Source organism: Nipponia nippon, unplaced genomic scaffold, assembly GCF_047370975.1.
Source record: "Nipponia nippon isolate SJK-2023a ecotype South Korea unplaced genomic scaffold, ASM4737097v1 scaffold_10, whole genome shotgun sequence".
In the NCBI taxonomy this organism is placed as follows: Eukaryota; Metazoa; Chordata; class Aves; order Pelecaniformes; family Threskiornithidae; genus Nipponia; species Nipponia nippon.
Genome location: NW_028262291.1, coordinates 33,257,748 through 33,276,265, shown reverse-complemented (window position 1 = coordinate 33,276,265; position 18,518 = coordinate 33,257,748). Strand labels below are relative to the sequence as shown.

At 46.5% G+C, this 18,518-nt stretch overlaps 1 protein-coding gene across 1 annotated transcript in view; it reads left to right on the top strand.

Moving 5' to 3' along the window:
- The window catches only part of PLEKHD1 (pleckstrin homology and coiled-coil domain containing D1), a 30,043-nt gene extending 12,704 nt beyond the window's left edge, over positions 1–17,339 (top strand). The window contains exons 5-13 of the mRNA XM_009473712.2: positions 2,179–2,270; positions 5,120–5,172; positions 7,143–7,237; positions 8,186–8,279; positions 9,607–9,785; positions 10,529–10,661; positions 11,879–12,023; positions 14,080–14,229; positions 14,833–17,339. Coding sequence (XP_009471987.1) covers positions 2,179–2,270; positions 5,120–5,172; positions 7,143–7,237; positions 8,186–8,279; positions 9,607–9,785; positions 10,529–10,661; positions 11,879–12,023; positions 14,080–14,229; positions 14,833–14,993 — 1,102 coding nt within the window. The 3' untranslated portion in view covers positions 14,994–17,339. The remainder of the gene's footprint in view (positions 1–2,178; positions 2,271–5,119; positions 5,173–7,142; positions 7,238–8,185; positions 8,280–9,606; positions 9,786–10,528; positions 10,662–11,878; positions 12,024–14,079; positions 14,230–14,832) is intronic.
- Positions 17,340–18,518: the final 1,179 nt, after the last annotated feature.

Genomic DNA, 18,518 nt, shown 5'->3' with positions numbered 1-18,518 from the left:
TGGGCCATGAAGTGCTAAGTGTCTCCAAAAATTGGTTGTGGATGCTCCCGAGAAAGGTAAAATGCGGGCAAAGCTAGCATGCTGCAAAAGGACTGGAACAGCCTATGTTTGAGCTGTGTAGCAAATGGAGATACTATACAGCTTTGTTGTTTTGTTGTTGGGGGTTTTTTTTTGGTTTGTTTTTTTTTTTTTTCCAGAAGTATATTATAAGGGTGCTTTCTACTTGTCCCGAGAGCCTTGCTGACCCTGTGCTTTCCAGTACTTTAAGCAATGTGGGTTTTTCTGATGAAAACTCACTTGGTAAGAAGTCCAAAATAAAAAAAGCACTTGCTGGCCCCTCAGCTGAAGTCATAGCCTGTACCTCCCCGCTGCTGCGGTTACACACCGGCACTGGTTCCAGCAGATAAAAGGAATAAAAGCTTAAATGCTACCCAGTGACATGGGTGCATCTTATAAGTTATACAGCAGTGGGTGTAGTAACCTTTGAGTTACAGACAGGGAAACATCTTGTTAGGCTGGGGAAGGGAGGGAGCGCTGAAAAAGTGAATCTAATAAACAGACACCTTAAAGGCTACAGCCGTTTTGAAACCCTCCAAGTAATCATATGATAACCTCTGTCGTTGCCCCCGTCCCCCCTGCTCCCTTGAGCTGTTTGCTGTTGCTTTCTCTGGGATCAGATTCATCCTGTATCAGAGAACGTTAGCGGAAAAACACATTCACACCCACATGTTCTCACTCAAGATGAAGATGTCTACCTGTGGGCAAAACACCACCTTTTTAATTAGCGTTCTAATTTCCTCTGCACTTTAGAAATATCCTAGATGCTTGGTAGCTGAAAAGAAACCCAGCTGTCTGCAAAAAGCACAAGGCAGTGCTTGGGCTGCTGGAGCTGTGAGCTGCCTGGTCCCTGGGGTGATGTGTGTTTAATATATTTGTCTGGCTTTTGTAAGAGACAAAGTACAGGTTGCCTTGAAATTGTTTTATAAGAGGTTGCCAACTTAACGGTTTCCGAAAAGCTACAATTTTAAATGGCTCACAAAGACACCTGATACAGGAAAGCTTACAGGTATTTAATATTAATAAGCTCCCTTAAGATTTAACAAAGATGGCAGAATTTCTGGGCAGCAATTGCTGTTCCTGTATGTGCATCTATATAAATAGATTGGGATTAATTTTATGTATGCATTTTATGTATTTTCTGCGTGTAGATAATTTTTTCTAATGGAACATGAATAGAAGTGAGCAGCAAACTCCATTTCTGGTTCTGTTTTTGGTTTGTATGTCCTTGTCCTTGGTATTTAATATCTGTGTTAAAGCCTACCCTGTCCATAAACTCAATCAGTAATGGGCATATGCTCCACAGGCCTTTTTTACAGCTTAGTTTCATAATGTGTTCAAGAGACCTTGAGCTCCTCTGGCCAATGGTCCTACAATAACACAAAGTACTCTGTCAATATGCCTGCTTCCTTTAATTCTCCCTACTTGCCAGCATCTTGTCTGGCTTTTCTCTCTGGTTCTTCGTTGTTTTTACAGGGAGAGGCACTTAACTCACAGTGTAGGGCCAGACACCAAATCCTAGTGGCTTACAAGTTTAGCAGAGGAGGGATTGATTGATTCCAGGATGGATGGATGGACGATGGATACCAGAAAGGCTGAAGAAAGAAGGCTATGGGAAGGAGTCAATAAATGGTTAATGTTTGAAAGGGAAGAGTGGCAATAGCAGCAAAATACTGGAAAGGCTGCAGAAGACAATGTCACTGGCAGATGGGAAGTTAGTTGAGTTAAAAGCTAAAATCTGGTTCTAAAGTCTGTTGGGATCCATTTAATGGGTTCCAGGTACATCCTGTTGCAGTTGGAGGCTGTGCATGTGCTGCCTTGGTCTAGAGAGCCCTGAAGACTAAGCTCAGTGTAGAAATCTCCAAAACACTGGAAAAAACATTTGAATAGCTGTGCAGTGTTGACGTACAGCTCCTGTATTTAAAAAAAAAAAAAAAAATTACTGAATGTCAGGGAAATTTCTCCAGTTCATTTGTGGGGAAAAATTTAGAGAATCACTGTCCCAGCTGATGAGAGTCTGTGTGTTTGAATTCCTTGGTAGATTGCTAGGCTGAGTCCCCTGCCTTAATCTGTGGGACCCTTAGCTCTCTTACATGTCTGCTTTGTGTCTGCTTTTCCTAGGACCTGGAAGAATGCCCAGCTGGGAGAAGCCATGATCGAGAGCCTGGAAGCCCAAGGACTGCAGCTGGCCAAGGAGAAACAGGAGTATTTAGGTAGGAAACTCTTACTTCCAAAAGCCATAAACCCCAAAATAGCCACTTTGCTTTCCTGGAGTTGTCACTGGTCAAGCCAAGCAGCTACAGGTTTTTACTGTTGACTTTTACTGGATGAAGCCTTTCAGTAGGCAGCAGCTGAAATTCACATTTTGAAGGGAGTCAAAACATGAAAATGCTAAGGTAGGATCTGGATATCTGTGTGGAGTGTGAAAGGAAGAACGTGCCTTGGCCAGCATGCTGTGGTCCTGCAGCTCCGGATGGCTGGACTGTACAAATGTTTGCTGCCCCTGAGAAGTTTGGATGTGCTGATTTCAGCTGCTCACCAGGCAAACGGCCAGCACCCTTGTCTCCCTGAATCACACAGGACTGGCATTTCTCAGGCTGATCGCAGCTTTTCATGCATGAGTCTTCCTCTTCTAGCTGGCTTTTTTGGCCTTATTCTACTTGGTCTTTGTCTGCATTTGCCCACACTGTTCATGTTGAAAGTGGGAGCATTTACATGGGCTGGTTTAAGGTGTCTAATAGCAGTGGCTAATTTGTCATTTTTATCTCTGTGGGCAACGGAGAGAGAGCAGTTGCTCCAGACGAACATAGAAGGTTGGAAGAGACTTCTGGAGGTTATCTATTCCCATCACCTACTCAGAAAACAGCCTCTGGATGGCAGTACGCTCCTGACTGCCTCGGGAGGTCCAGCTTTCTCTCCCCACAATGCCTATAGCAAGAGCCAAGGGAGAGCAGCCTCTTTAACCCAGATGCCTCCTAAGTCGGATCATTCCCCAAGATAGGAGTAACAGCCCTTCTGGCCTGGGAGCTGCTGGCCACATGTGTGAGCCCAGTGATTTGCCTGGACAGTCATCTACTCTAAACAAGCTAGTGGCACCTTTGTGTGCTTTCAGGTTGGTGACGCCTGGGGCAGGGGCTCCTGGTCTCTCCTCCAGTGGTTTGATGCTTAGGAGTGATCTTGAAGAGCCTTTTCCATTTTTGCATCCATGCTGATCAAGGGTGATCTCAGTATATGGTCTCAGATGTAACAGTGATCATAATTCAAGTATCAAGGCACGTTCGTTCAGGCCATCTAGGAGCCATTCACACATGTGAGCTGGTGGATGGGCTCGTATGTGAGGCAGGCAGGGAGGAGTGGTTCCACACCTGACAAAGGGGTACCAGGGAGTGCTGAGAGGAGGACCTGCAGAGACAGCAGGAAAGTTAGAAATAGGAAAGTTTTGTCAACACATTATTTTGCAAACACCAGAGCAGACTAAAGAGCATAAGAGACTAAAGATGGCCACAGTATGATAGAAGACAAGGTGATGGAGGAATAGAGAAATATGTGTTCTGTGGCAAACAGGAGATATTTGGAATATAAAATATACGTTCCAGTGGGTTCTTTAGTCCATGACAAGAACATTCAGAGCTGGTCAATTGTCACAGTTGGTTACTTTCTTTGGACAGTGATTGTCTATTTATTCCTCCATAACTGCTGAGGCTTCTACCTCATTAGCCTTACCTTCAATGATCTGTGTCCACCCTGTAGTTAAGTTTTGAGGTCGGGCACTGCTCCTGGAAGCAGGTCAAGGCTCTCTGGAGGAAGCAAACACTGCTCTGGGGAATTCCCTGAATCTCCTCAGAGTTACCTTTCACCTGTCCCCCGCCCAGCTGGGCTCCAGGTTTCTCTCTCAGGGTGGGACTTTGCAGAAGCCTCTCAAGCCCTGGGCTTGCCATCGCCGGGAGGGGCAGAAGAGGGAAGGTGGGAGAGCCTCTGTGTAATTACAGTGCCGCTGTGCTGGGTCCTGGCAAGGAGGAAGCGGGTGAGACAGGGAAGGAAAGGCAGCAGTGGTGCTCAGCAGAGCTTTACGAACACAACAGGAGCCCTGCTGCGGGCAGGAGGTAGTAGAGATCTGCATTTCTTCTAGCAGTAGTAATTCTGCCAGCAGGAGTAATCTCTTCAGATGCCCAGTACAAAGGAAACCGGTAGCATCCTCCTCACCTGATATGCGGAAGACTTAATCATAAGGTGCTACAGTGAATCTGCCCCTGCTCACATGGCAGTCGGGTGGCAAAGCTGAGAGCTAAACCCTAGGCTTAACTATGAGGAATGTGTTTCTGTCTAGTTTCCTGTAAGTATGACTAAGAGCTGCCTAAGGCAGAGCCTCTGTTTAAGGTTAGAGCGTAGCACAACATAGCTACCTCAGGTCACAGTGTAAGATCGGAGCAGGGTCTCTGGTGGGCATGTGTCCTTCTCAGTAGGACAAGAGCAACTGATGTTGAGGGGAGCTATTCTTAACAGCAAGAAGTTTTGTGGCTAAGTTCGGGGACTGATTTCTGGGCTTGGCTGGGACATCTGAAGGTGACAGTAGGAAGCTGGCAGTGACATCCAGGTGGCTGAAGGAGAGGGTGATGTGCTAGGTGGGTAGGGATGGGGCACTGAACTGTCGGAGGAGAACTGACTGCTGCTATGCAGTGTGCGACCCTGGGCACCCACTTAACCTTTCTGTGCCTTTGCTTCCTTATGTGTGAAGCAGAGATAAGGGTATTTTCCTGATTCAGCTACAGAATGGGGAAGGTTAGTTCATTAATGCTCTTTAAGAACATTGAGACGAAACCTTAGGAGGAGTACACAGCAATATGGTGGTTAGTTTTATTAAGCTATTTGGCAGGAGGGAAATTACAGAACATCCCATTAGTGTCATCTCAGCCTTTGGAGCCTCCCAGACAGATACACACAGAGCAATAAGGAGCACTGCGTTTTCAAGCTCCGAACAGTCAGTGTTTCATACTCATAAATATCCCCAGGATATAAATTGTTTTTCTCTGCATTTGGCCTTTGTGTGTGTTTTTGTTTGCAGATAAGCTAATGGAAGAAACAGAAGAGCTGTGCCTGCAGAGGGAGCAAAAAGAGGTGAGTGTTCATCACAAGCCAATTTCCTTCATCTTCCATGTGGCAGGACTGAGAAGTCAGGAGTTGTTGGTTTGAGAGCACACCAGGTTTCAGGAAGGGAGGCTGCGGAGCCAAAAGAGTCTCCAGCCAACCTCTGGGCCCTGTGCACGGAGAGGAATAAGAGCCGTGCCATGGGATGGGTCCTGGAGGTGTATCTCTGCTCCCCTTCCCAGACACTTTCCATACAGCATGCTTTTCGTTGTGTCTCCGGGAGGATCAGGGAGGAAGATCAGATTAAATTCATATTCACTGGATTGAATTAAACACTTGTTATTTGGCAGATTCAAGAGGACTCTGGCAATCAACTTGTCTGTCTCCCCGGTTAGAAAGCAAATAAACAGACCTGACATTGTTCTAGTGTAGAGATACCATTGTAAGAAACAAGGAGCAGCAAAAAGCAACGTGGTTTATTCTTTGGACACACCAGAGATGGGGAAAATAATAAACGTTGCACTAGGAAAAGCCCAAGAGACCACTCCCTTAGATGTGACTATTATACCTTAATTTATCAAGTTTATTATTATTTTCCAAACTATTCCTAAATTATATTTGCTTAATATAATAAAAGTAGCTCATTCTCTTATGTCACCAAATCTATACCATTTTTTATAGCACCATCATAAAGTTATTGCAAGATAGCTTTGCAAATGGGTTGTCCTACTACACGGTAGGAAATCCTGCATGGATGTAGACCACCACATTGCAATCTTGCGAACTGCCGCATGCTCTCTTTTCCAGTTAATCCAAAATGACTGTCGCCCCTCTTTAGCAAAAGACAGCAATGCTGACCTAGGCTTCTCAGGCCTGTGTTTTTCCTGTGTATGTTTCTGCAGAGCTGAAGTCCAAAGGTGGCTTGGACACTCCTTTAGGGCTAAGCTACTTTGGCCTTTGCAGGGAGACATCCCTTTCTGGTGAGGTAGCCTGCTGCACAACCCACAGCCACAGGGAGGGAAATGCCCTTGTCTAAAGACTCTGGAACAAATCTCTGCTCTTACAGAGCCATGCGCAGTATCTCCATTGCCCACAAAGAGCAGATGGGGCCAGGTTAGTTTGATTGAGTTTGTTACTGATGAAGGAATATAGCTCACTGAGCTGTGGCAGTCTGACCTGCTGTGAGCCTGAAGGCTTCAGAGCAATATGTTGGGAAAGCAGCTTGAACCATGTACCTGCACCATGGAGCAAGAGTCTTACTACGAATTTATCTGGCGTCAGTGCTGTTCTGTGACCTGTCTGGGCCTGCAGCAGGAGTTCTGCCTAGCAGTTAAGGCTGCTACCTGACTGGCAGCAGGACCCTCGCTGTACGTTGTCCCTGTCTCCATCTGCAGTAGGTCTCAGTACAACTGCTTCCTCTAGACTAGGGGAAGAGACTGTTTCGCTGCTCGAGGATAGCTTGTGGTATTCGGTGTTCTTTAAGCATGGTTTTATTAGCACAAAGATAGTGACAGGCTGATTAAACTGTGCAAAGCTGTAACTGTGCAGTTCGTGTTTTCCTGTCTCAGTGGGGATGGGAAGCAGGGCTGAGCTAGCAGAAATATCACGCTTCAGGTGTAGCAGTGCTTGGGCTGTCACGTTCCTGTCCAGGCTTTCTGTACCTGCACGTGTGGGTGCCTGGAAGTGGTACATGCATGTTGAGTCCAGCTTTCCCAGGGAGCTTTGGACCTTCTCTATACGTGCAGCAGAGCTGATCTGTGCAGGGAGCATGTCTGGGATCTCCAGGTGCCTGGTAACCTGGCTGGGACTTCTGGATGTCTGGAAATCCTCAACCAACCTTCAATCCCTTCTAATTGCCCCTGGACAAAAGTGTGGTGGAATCGGATGCTCCGTGGCTCTACATAGCTCAGGTTAAAAGTCCCAGGCATTGCTAACATGGAAGCTTTTCCTAAGTGTCAGTGTGTCAGCAGAGTACATTCTTGTCTTCTCTTTTGATCCAGGAACTCGAGCGTCTGAACCAGGTTCTGGAAGCAGAGAAGCATCGGTTTGAAGAGGTGGTACGGGAGCTGCGGCTGGAGCAGGAACAGATCAGACGGTAAGGCGGCAACCTGCGCAGGGCAGGAAAACGACACAAATTCCTGCGCTTGGCAGAAGCGCTGCTGTGTTGGTGAATCAAAACAGTTCATAAAATCCACTTATTTTGTGCATGTGGGAAAGAGATAAATGCTATATGGACCGAAACAGGAACAGTTGAGATCTGTTTACCTGCACTTGCTATCACTTGTATGACCAATAGAATACAGCTTAGTTTCATTTTGCGTTCAGGGCTCCAGAAACTTCATTTTCAAAGGGCTGGGACATGAGCAAACCCCAGATTAGTTGGGGTAGCATGGCAACGGAAGGTGCTAGAGGATTTCAGAGAGGCAATTAGTTTGATTGACTGACCAGCCATGTGGGCTCCAGACATCTGAATCTGGTTTTCCACCATCAGATGAATGACATGGGTGGATGATGAAGTTGCCTCACTGAGAATAATTTTGTCATTTTAAGAGTTACACTATGCAAAATATGAAGAGCAAATCTATTTAGAAAGGGAAGGATCCAAGTGCTTTGCCCTGAGTGTTGAAAGGGCACGTTTTGCCATTGCCCTCTTTTTTTTTTTTTGCCTTTTCTCTTCCTAAATAACATCTCAGGAAAGCCAGTGCAATTTTGCAAACCATTTTTGTTTTCATAGATCTACATCTGCTTAGATAGGACTACCCTGTCTGAGCTCTTCCAGTTGCAACCGTGGCCCTGCCCTTGCTAGAGAAGCATACTAACAGTTGGTTTTGGTTTGCCGATCAGGAGGCACAGTAAAATTCCTGGCACCCGTAGTGTGTTCGAGGTGTGATGCTTCCTGGCAAGCTCCTGACTCTCCAGGGCTGCCTGTACCAACCACCGGTCGCAGGTCCTGCACTAAGAGATCCACAGCCTGCGCAGTCTGAGCGCGGTCTGTGGGGCTAGTGTTCCCCTGCAATAGCTATCACCCTTTTTGCTTCTTTAGGGAGCTAGAGCTCACAGCCCACTCCCTTAAAGGAGTGGAGGAAGAAAAGAAAGAGTTGCGAAGCCTGACACAGTCCTTACAGAAAACCCTAGAGGTGAGTGACCACTTCTCCCCTCTGAGTGACACCATTTTGGGAACAATCCATGAGAACTGACCAGGGCTGAAAGCAATGCTGTCCCATGGAATGAATCTAACATCCACTAGTGCCGGAATGAAGTCCTGTGCGGATGAACAGGTTCATTCGGTAGCTGATATGACTGCCAAAATCCCCTGCAGAAAAGAACTAGAAGTGACACGGAGCCCAGCAGAACCAAATGTTTTCTCAGCAATACCAGGTGATGTGATGTAGGACAATAACCATAAGTTGCAGTTTGGGAAGCTCAGGTTGAACACTAGGGAGAGACTTTTCACCAGACGGGTAGGCAGGCAGTGGGAGTGGCTGAAGAACCTCCATCTCGGAAGGTTTTCACAACTCGACTGTAGAAAGCCACAGCTGACCATATCTTGCTGTGCTGACAGACCAGCTCTGAACAGGAGGCTGGACTAGAGCCTACCAGAGGGTCCCTTTCAGCCAACATGGCTATAAGTCTGATAACTTTCTGATCTTTTTTTTTTTTTTAACTGCAACTCCATAAGTCCTGGTGGAAATTGGAGCAGAGAAACATTCCTTGTTCACAGAAGGGAGCATGGTTCCCAGGGAATCATGTACCACATGAGAATTTAGGAAATGGAGTGCTGATGTATTAAACCCTTTCCTTACTTGGTATCACTCTGGTGGATTGGTGGAAAGTGGCTTTTCTAAATGTATATTGTTTGTGAAATTTCCACACAGCTGGCCTTCTGAAGCCTCAACGTCATCCTTAATGTTCGTGTCAGATCCTGCAAGTTTGTCCAAAAATCTGTTGCTGATGTTCCTTTGAGCTCTTCTTCCCCACAGTTATGGGTATGAAAAAAGCTAGAAAGCTAGGGAAGGACCGTTCATGCCCTAGTTGCACACTGGTCAAACATTTCACAGGAAAACAGCATGATGCATCCTATTGCCCCGCAGTTAGAAGTACCACAGAAGGGATGCCTCTAGTTCACATTGAGGAGCAAGGCAAGGAGGGAAGGCATGGAAGCTGCCTGCATCAGTGATGCACTAGGGAGGCATGAGGCTCCAGCCCCTGAGCTGGGTCCTTACTAGCATATCATGTCAAAGGAGCCTGCAGGTTCTTGCCTCCTTGCATACCGAAGGCTCTGGTGGAGGCTTGCTCCTCGTGAGGCAGGTACGACATGAAAATCAGATTTTGTTATTCCTGTTTTTAACCTGAATGAGGCATGTGGATGTAAGGATGGAGGGACTCAATAGGGAGGAACCAGGCAGGAACAGGAGTAGAAATGTTAGACTTGGCTGATACTCACAATCTCTCCCTTTCTTCAAGGAGCTCTCCCTGGAAAAGCAGCAAATGCTGGAGATGCTGGAAGAAAATGAGAGCCAGCTCCCACCTCCAACCAGCCCCAGCAAGGAGCAAAGCCCCATCTGGGGACTGCACTGCAGCCTGCGACAGATTGAAGAGAAGATGCAGCAACTTCTGGAGGAGAAACTCCTGGCAGAGAAGAGGTGAAGTGGGGGCAGTGGTGCCAGAGGCAGGGATATGGGACAAGATGCAATCCAGTGTGAAGAGGGTGGTGGGAAAAGAGGTGGCTTTCCCCCTTGCAGGTGGGAGGCAATCAGAAAGGGTATGGCTAAATATTTCGAGGTTTAAAATTAGGATCACTTTAAAACTGTTCCCCTGTTTATCCTGAGACCTGCAGAGATGCAAGATCCTTTATAATTTCCATTCTTGGGTGCAGTAAAGGGAAGAGGACGCTTCTGCCCTGCTCAGGCTTAGTGGTGCCAAATGACATTGACTATCTGCTGACTTGCTTTTTGTTTGCCAACACAAGACAAGTCTGGAAGCTTGTCTAGTTCCCATGGCAGGAGTTCAGGTTATAAATGCTTCAGAGGGGACAGAGTGAGGCAGGGCAGCTGAACTCCTTCCTGCTGCTTGGGCCTGCTCCTTTCCAATCAGGACTTAGGCACATGAATCCATTTGGTGTTTATGGACTTGTCCATGAGAAGCGTTTGGTGCTCCTGGACCTCGTCTGGGGGTTGAGAATGTTCCATTCAAGAACTGTCCACCTGGCTTTCTCCAGCAAGGCCTGTGTTATTGAACTGAAACACAGACAGCGCTCCTGTTAGCACCTCTTTGCTCAGGGCAGCCAGGTAGTTAAGCATGCCCCACCACGATCCTGAGCCCCTTCCTTCCTCTGAGTTGTGGTGGGGTGGGAATGGTCGTCTTCCTTTGCTGTGCCGTGCACCAGGATGAAGGAGAATGAGGAGCGGTCCCGAGCGCTGGAGGAGGAGCGGGAGTTCTACTCTTCCCAGTCCCGAGCACTGCAGAACTCGCTCTCGGAGCTGACCGCGGAGAAGCAGCAGACGGAGAGAGACCTCAAGGTATCCCCTGCATGTGTTGCGTATTGCTGTCCCTGGGCCAGAGTTCTCTCATTTTCCCTTTCAGTTCATCCCCTATCAAGTGGGAGCCTTGATTTTATTTTGTTTTCATTTTGTGGTCGCAAATCTTCATTTGCTATGCTTCATATCATGGTAACACCTGAAGTTGCCATGTTTTATCTATGTAGCACTAGTATTTATTTTTTCATTCTGAGGCCAGATTAACCCATTCAGTAAAAGTCTTTTCATTTGCTACTGTGAAAGCATCATCTAAAGATGCAGGGAGGAAAAAAAGTAAAAGAGGAAAGTAGACACAATCAAGAATAAAGATTATATCAAAGAAATGCTAATATGGACATTGCAGAACTGAGCAGAAATCTCCCCTCCTCACTTGTGCTCAGAGAATCAATCTTAAGATTTGTAAATCTTCAAGAACCTCTGCATGAACTTGGGTTCAAAAGCAGAGGAATGCAGGTGAGGTACCAGCCCTCCTCCATCATCCCAGTAATGGAAGATACCTTAATCTACATAAAGGTAATTGGACAAAGTGTGATACTTTAGTTTAATCTAAATAATGTAAAGTTTATGCTTATTATCGGCTGTTTGACACTCAACCTCCTTCTACAAGTATTTTGTCCAAAAAAACCCCAATTCTTCTTTTTCCTGCAGCTCCAAGATTTTCTTATTCTGTAACCTTCCACCTGGCCAAACTAAAGCTAAGTTGAACTAAGCTGTATTAGTTATTCTCATTTCCTAAGCTACTACTGATATTATCTTTTATTTCTAATTTTTCCTGTGTTTTGTTTCTGAAACTAAGTACTGTACACCCCTTTGTGGGAACTGACTGCCTTTATCTCAAGTCTGTCTGAGCTGGAAAGAAGTCCTTCCATTCCTGCTCACCTGCAAGTACTTGCATAAGCACAAATTCACATGTTGAAATACCATCTCTGATGCCACGTGGTTCATACAATGAGAGGGAAGCTGTGAAAATGAAAGTCAGAGTAAAGGAGAATTACTGAAATAATCTGGACTTCAAATTCAGATCTGTCTGAAGACATGAGGAAGAACTTTTATGTTGTCTTACAGTATTTCTATTGGTTTTCCTTACTGTTGTCTTTTCATTTTCATCTGCTTTGTGGATCCCTCACAGACCTTGTGAGTTAGCAGGATGGTTATTGAGATGCAAGCTGTTTTTCAGCAATGCTTATTCTCTTCCTCAGGCTGAGGTGAAGGTGCGCATGGATCTGGAGAAGCGACTGAGAGAAGCCGAGGAAGCGTTGCAGAGCTTGGAGCAAGGCTTAAATTCTCTGGATTGCAACAAGGAGAAGGAGGAGAAGATGAAAGCAGATGTCAGTAACTTAAGAAGTAAGTCAGTCACCCATCCTCTATACTGATCAGCAAGCTCTGAGAGAGGAAATATTTCTACCCATCTTCCTAGATGCAAAAAGAAGTTCCCAAATTAGCAAAGCTGCACATAATGTGCTCTCCCAAATCCTTGTACCTCAACCACACCTCCCTTTTGAGGAGCCAGAACATGCTATGCGGGCACTTAGTGTTTTGCCCTCAAAGGAGGGCAAAATTATCCCAGCCTTCGCTGTTGGGTGGAAGACAAACCTAGGGGCAGCAATGAGCAAATGCTTTCCAAAATGTCAAACAGGGAAGCTGTGGCAGAGCTGTAAAGACTGACTAGGTCTGGGTTATAGAGTTTCCTCTGATTTCTCTCAAGATAATCTTTTTCCAGCCTTGGTTATGAGAACATCAGCAGTTTAAGGAGGACCGTGCTTGCTGTAGCAACGTGCTGGTAGGTGACCCAGCAGGTGAAGTTTGGATCCTTACTCAGAGCTGAATCACTGCATCAGCCCAGCACTGCCGTGCTGAGATGACTGCAGTCCGCAGGTCAGGTGTAAGACTCAGGTTCCTCACAGCCTTGCTTTTTTTTTGGTTTTTGTTTTGGTGGGTTTGTTGGTGGTTTTGTTTTGTTTTTGTTGTTTTTGGTTTTTTTTGTTTTTTTTTTTTTTTGTAAGATGGGGCATTACCCTAGCATCTGGCTTGAGTCAGGTTTGGGAATTGACAGTAGCAGCTTCAATTTTGGGTGAAGTCTTGCTTGTTTTCCATCCTCAGGTATAGTGCAGGGGGAAGCTGTTATGAAGATGCTGTATCTGTGCAGTTAAGGCTTCGTTTCAGTGAAAGGTGAATGCATTGGGCCAGTACAGAAAAGTCAAAAACTCCTGTGGCATTCTGAGCACTCTTACGTATATAAGTATAAATACGTGTATAAATAGTTTATATATATATATACACACATTTATAATTTATATATAAAAATATATGTAAATAAAATAAGTATTATTCAGTAGTTTCTACATGAGATTTCTAAACTGAGACAAAAGGGCATGAGTCTGAACTTAATCCCACTGGCTCAGAGCCATAGTAAGAAAACAGAGCTAAAGTGGATGTGTTGAGCTCAGCATTCAACTAGAGCTGAGCTACCTGCACAGGGCCTAAGTAACCTCTGGCACTGAATGTCTCCTGACACTTATTTCCAATCTTAGATTTCGGGCGATATTTTCTTCAAAAGAGTAAAAATGTACTGATGAGTAAAACGCTAGAGAAAGTGAGGGACCAGGAATTTTTTCTTTAATGTCAGTCCCAGCACAGATTGCCTCAGTCCTTCCAAGCGATTCCTGCAGCTCTGCCCTGCCCTTTCATGTAAGAGTTGGGGTGCATTAGCATGTGGGTCCTCTTAACAGCAAGGGACCAGTGACAGGCAGGAGGACAGCAAGACTGAATGGCAGAAGATATGCCAGTTAGACCATAAGAGGTGAAATGGGCCAGGAAAAGCAGTTTGTGTGGCAGATCGGGACAAAACAACATTGTCAGAGTTTGGACATGGGGCTTTGCATGGAGCCTGTTATGTATATGTGTATGTCGTAGTATTTGCTATGCTTATTAAGAAATCTCTGGCCATGTATGGCCTGTGTGTATGTGCCCATGCTGGTGTTGCCAACACCACCCTTTCTGCAGTTAGACTTGATTGGTTTTAGAAGTCCTTCAAAGAAAGTGCAACAAGCAAGGCTTCGGACCTCTCTGTTGCAAGAGAGTTGAGAAGTTTTATCATAATATCAGAGGCTTTTGGCAGTTGAATCATGAGCAGTTGTGGGAATGATTGATGGGGAATGGATGGTTGCAGTTCTTTCTATAATTTGAGTATTCATTTGTTGGGGACTGGAGGTTTTTGGCACCTTGAACTTGTTCATTCTGATGGTATTCTGGAGCTTCATGGATTGTTGTTCATGAAGATCTAGGGAGGTGTTGAACGTCGTTACCTGGCTCAGCCCATCAGGGAGTGCAGTCCCTTGCGACTGGTTCATTGCTTGGAGTGTCTCTCCTGTCACTGCTCACAGTGGTGTCTTCTCCTCAGAGTTCTTTGAAGAGTGCATCCGCAATGCTGAGCTGGAGGCCAAGATGCCCGTGATCATGAAGAACTCCGTATACATCCACAAGGCTGCCACTCGTCGCATAAAGAGCTGCCGCTTCCACCGACGGAGAGCCAGTGCTTCATGGAATGACTGTGGGTATTGGGCAGCTTCTTACTCTATATTCTGCAGGAGCAGATGTATGCAGATGGGGCTGACAGAGCAGTGCAGTCTGCAAATGTGGTTCATATTTCATATTCCCTAGTAGTAGAATGGAGCTGCAGAGAAACCTGGAGCTTCCTTACCCAGAGAGCAGGTACTGAGTCTGCGTACTAGTTGCCTGTCCCTTCACAGGCGTTGAAAGGTAATGGCTGAGATGGTTCTGGGCCCCTAAAAAAACATGCTCAAAGCTGACTTAATCTGAACGCTTAATCATAGACTGAGTTAGGTTGGAAGGGACACCTGGACATTGTCCAATCCCATTGAGTGCTCAGAGTGGCTACCTGCAAGGTTAGATCAGGTTCTACGTAGAACCCTAGATCAGAGGCAGCTGTAAAGAAGAAAAGCGTTTCCATGCTGTCTGCATTTTCATCCTCTGAAAACAGTACGGTGAAGCTGTTAGAGTGCAATGGTTAGCTCATCCCTTGCCAGGCTCTCAGTCGTGTTGATCGCATGGCTCGTGTGCTCTAGTGAAGCTTTGTCTTCAGTTTGTGTCCCTGATGGAGAGTGCTGACCTTTCTGTGCTGCTCTTGTTTCAGTGAAGCAGTCCCAGTCCTTCATCTTCTCTCATGCAGAAGCTGAAAGCATTGAGGAGCTGAAAGAAGCAGCCAAAAGACTGAGCCGGAACCAGCACTTCAGGGAAACTGTCTATCAAATCATGAGGTCCCAAAAGGATTCTGCTTCAGGGGACGAAAAGTGACTCTTGTTGGGAGGGGGCTTCTGATCTCAACTTGCCATTCAGCTCTGCAAAAGTTATGCCATCAGGTGTGAGAGTCAGAAGGGAGATTTGCCCTTTGGTGGGGAAAGCGGAGGAAAGTTGCGTGTAGGCGATTCCCTCGGTTAGCGGCTTTGCTTTAGTTTGAATGCTCCCTGTAGCCTGGCAGAACTTCTCTGCTGATCACTCCAGATGTTTGCTTCAGCTGCTTACGTTAAGCCACGTTTTGCCAAGATACCACAGTTGGTGTTAAAGTGAACTGCAGATGTAGCTTAGGAAGTGCCTCTTCTTTCCTTTCCTGTCTAGTCTGCCTGCCAAACACAAGTGCTTCTGAGAAAGCCCTTTAACAGCCCATGCTCCAGCTAGCGTAACCTCCCCCGTCGGACACCACTCACCCTGTTCTGCCTGATCCCCTCTAGGAAATGGCTCGCTGCACACCCCCAGTCAATCAGCACTTTGGTGGGGCATATTTCCTGAAGACCGCAGCATTCCCAGCCTCCCAAGCACAGGTAATAATATCAAACACAGGGCAACCTCTTGTCGCTACATCATTTCAAGCAAGCGGTAGCAACACAAGGTGAAGACAACCTGAGGATGCTGTGGATTTGGCTCCAAGGCGGATCGTGTGCAGCCAAGAGCTTATAGGTAACCATTGATGCAAGCTGGAGGGAGGGTTGCATTGTGTTGACTGTGGGCAGAACATCCTGGGGCCACCTTTGCACTTTTTTTGCTTTGGGACATCTGGCTGTGTCACTGTCAGAAGGAGGAGCAGAGCTATGTGCTGCAGGAGGTGTTGTCTATAGGCAGATCCAGTGTGGAGGAGCCTTTGACTCGGCTCTGATGGCTTCCTCATCACCTCTGTAAAACAAGCTGGAGGACAGGGGAGTGAGGAGTGTCCGGCAACAAAACCCACTACCATGTGGAAAATTAAACATTGTCAGCAGCAAGCTGTCAGGGCTGTGGAGGTGGGGAAAGTCATCTCTGTATGTGCTGCAGCGAATAGCCTGTGTCCAAGGCTTTGTACTGCTCTCTATCAGTCTTAATTGCAATCCAGGCTATCTCGGCCAAACTGGGACCTCTGGCAAGTCAAGGCTGGATTGGGAGAGGCGCTGTGGACAGCCTATTCCGAGGTGGGCTTCTGGCTGGCCTCTGTCCCCTCCCAAGTGCTCACCCTGTGGTTATTGCAGGGGAGGATTTGCCCTGAATCTTGCCATTTTTTATGTTATGGGAGAGGAATGACTTTGTTGAGCAAACCTTGCAGCCTCTCCCACCTATTTTAAGCAAGCAGGTGGCTAATCGTTACCCGTGCTACAGTATCAGCACTGCCTGGTGCTTACCGAGCACACGGCAAGCGCTGTTACCCCCGTGGTATAAATTGGGAAACAAAGGAATAAACAATACAAAGGGGAATGAAGTTAGCAGTAGAGGTACAGTCAGGGCTGAAGTGCAGATTTACTGAGGTTTTCAGGGCTGTGCCCCTCATCAGTACTTCTGTGTATTACATCGGTCCAGTGACACTGGGGTAGCTGCTTACCTGTCCCATGCAGACTGTGACACTGCCCAGTCCCAGGCTTTGGCTTCTGGCCACCTAAGTCGTTCCCTACCAATTCAGTGCTGTTTCTAGGGAGAAATCAGGGATGAGGCTGGGAAGGGAGCCCTGGCTTTCCAGCCAGAGGAGAGGCATTGATGCTGGGTGGAGGAGTGTACTGGGAGGGTGTGATGCTCCTGGAGGGAGTCACTCTGGTGTGACCAGAGGAAAAGCATTGGTGGCACAGCCTGTACTTTCCATTGCAGGCACTTACTGACCAGTATCTTTCTGCCAGGCAATGGGAGGTTTTATGCAATCAGAGGGTCCAGCACTGAAGGCTGACATTTTTGTGATGACAGGTGATGTGATAGGAAAAGAGTATTTGCATTCTTCCTTAGCATACCTGATCCTTCTGTGTTTTTTTTCTACTCGTGCTTGCGTGCTAGAAAGTCACAAATGAATTCTTGCTCCTACAAGGCTAAAGGGCTGTGAGAAAGCAATACAGAGTTGGTTTTCCCTTTTACACTGTCCTCACATCATCTCTGGCTATTTTCCAGTTACAAGGTCTATATTATGTGATGCTGGAAGAGACAGAAAAAAGGACAGCCAGGGAGCATATCTGTAATTCAGGCAGTTAGGAAACTCACCCTGTGGCTTGTGAATGCAGCACCTTTGATCTATTACCATCAAAAGCCACAATATCAGACTTTACAGAAGTATTGTACTCAGGAGGTAGCCACATCGGGTCTTCCTTTACTGTGTATATTGACAGCAATAAATAAATAAAAGTTATGCTGACACTAGAGTGAATTCCTGTGTGTTCTTGATACACTGTCACTGAAATGATGTTAAATTGCTTCTGCAGGAATTGAGACGAATCGTTGTGACAAGCTCATTTACTGCCAGTGCACTTCCTCTGCTTCACTGAGTTGTTGTGTTACGTGCTTAACATCACCTCTCAAAAGGACTGGCTGTATGTAAAATGCTTTCACCCTTGCTACCCACTTGCAGTTTTAAAATGTGAATAAAGTTAAAGCCAGTGTATCAAATCTAAAGAGGAAATCGCCCACTTGCTTACCTGAAGCCAGTGAGCAGCACCCTGTGTGACCAGCAAGGCATGCCCTAAGCCACCTGCGGTGAGGTGCTTGCCATCACTCCTTCCTTGCTGCAGATACTAGTCCTGCAGAGGGATCTACTACCCTGTAAGCTCCCTGGCAGAGTCAGCATGGAGCTGGGCCTATGCACCACAGCATCTTAACTAAGTGACCATCTCCTTATTCTGTTTGAAAAGACACAGAATTACTGATTTCAATGTTGCCTGTGTATTTTTAATGCAACGGAGTAACAGGAAGATGGCTTAGGGAGCAACCCACCTTGTTCAAATAACCTTCACTAGTAATCCTGGGTCAGAGTGCTTTCTCTTACTGGGAAAACTGGGAATGAGATGAGAACTCCCTCCACTGAGGAGAGTTCCCTAAACTGTCCCCTTGTGTCTGAGGATAAGAGAAGATATAGGATTGTTTGCACCTCTAAGATTTCTCTTCAGAAGTTGCAGAACAGCTAGACTGGGTCTGAAAAGCCTGTGGCCATTCTTCCACCACCTCCACCTTCTGGCTGTCATCTGGGAACTTCTCTTCCCTCTGAAGACTTTCCTTGTTGTCCCCTTCAGAGACACTTTAAAATACGGTTTCACTTGTAGATACTGCCAAACATAAAGCCTGCTGATCCTCTTCTGCATCATCTTGCCTGCTTTTCACGGTGTGAATGGTGGCTCCCGCTAAGATCAGTTTAAGGGTTAATTTCATCTTCTACATAAGATGCACGAAGCCTCCAGGCTGTTTCACTCCCTGCTGTAGAAGAGTGGTTCCTGCTGAAGGACAGGGCTTTGGTGGCTCCCCTGGTGCTTGCTGCCCAAGGCTTTGCACTTGCACAGAAGTAAACGGCAGAGAAAGGAAGGCAGCGCCAACCCCGCTGCCTCCAAA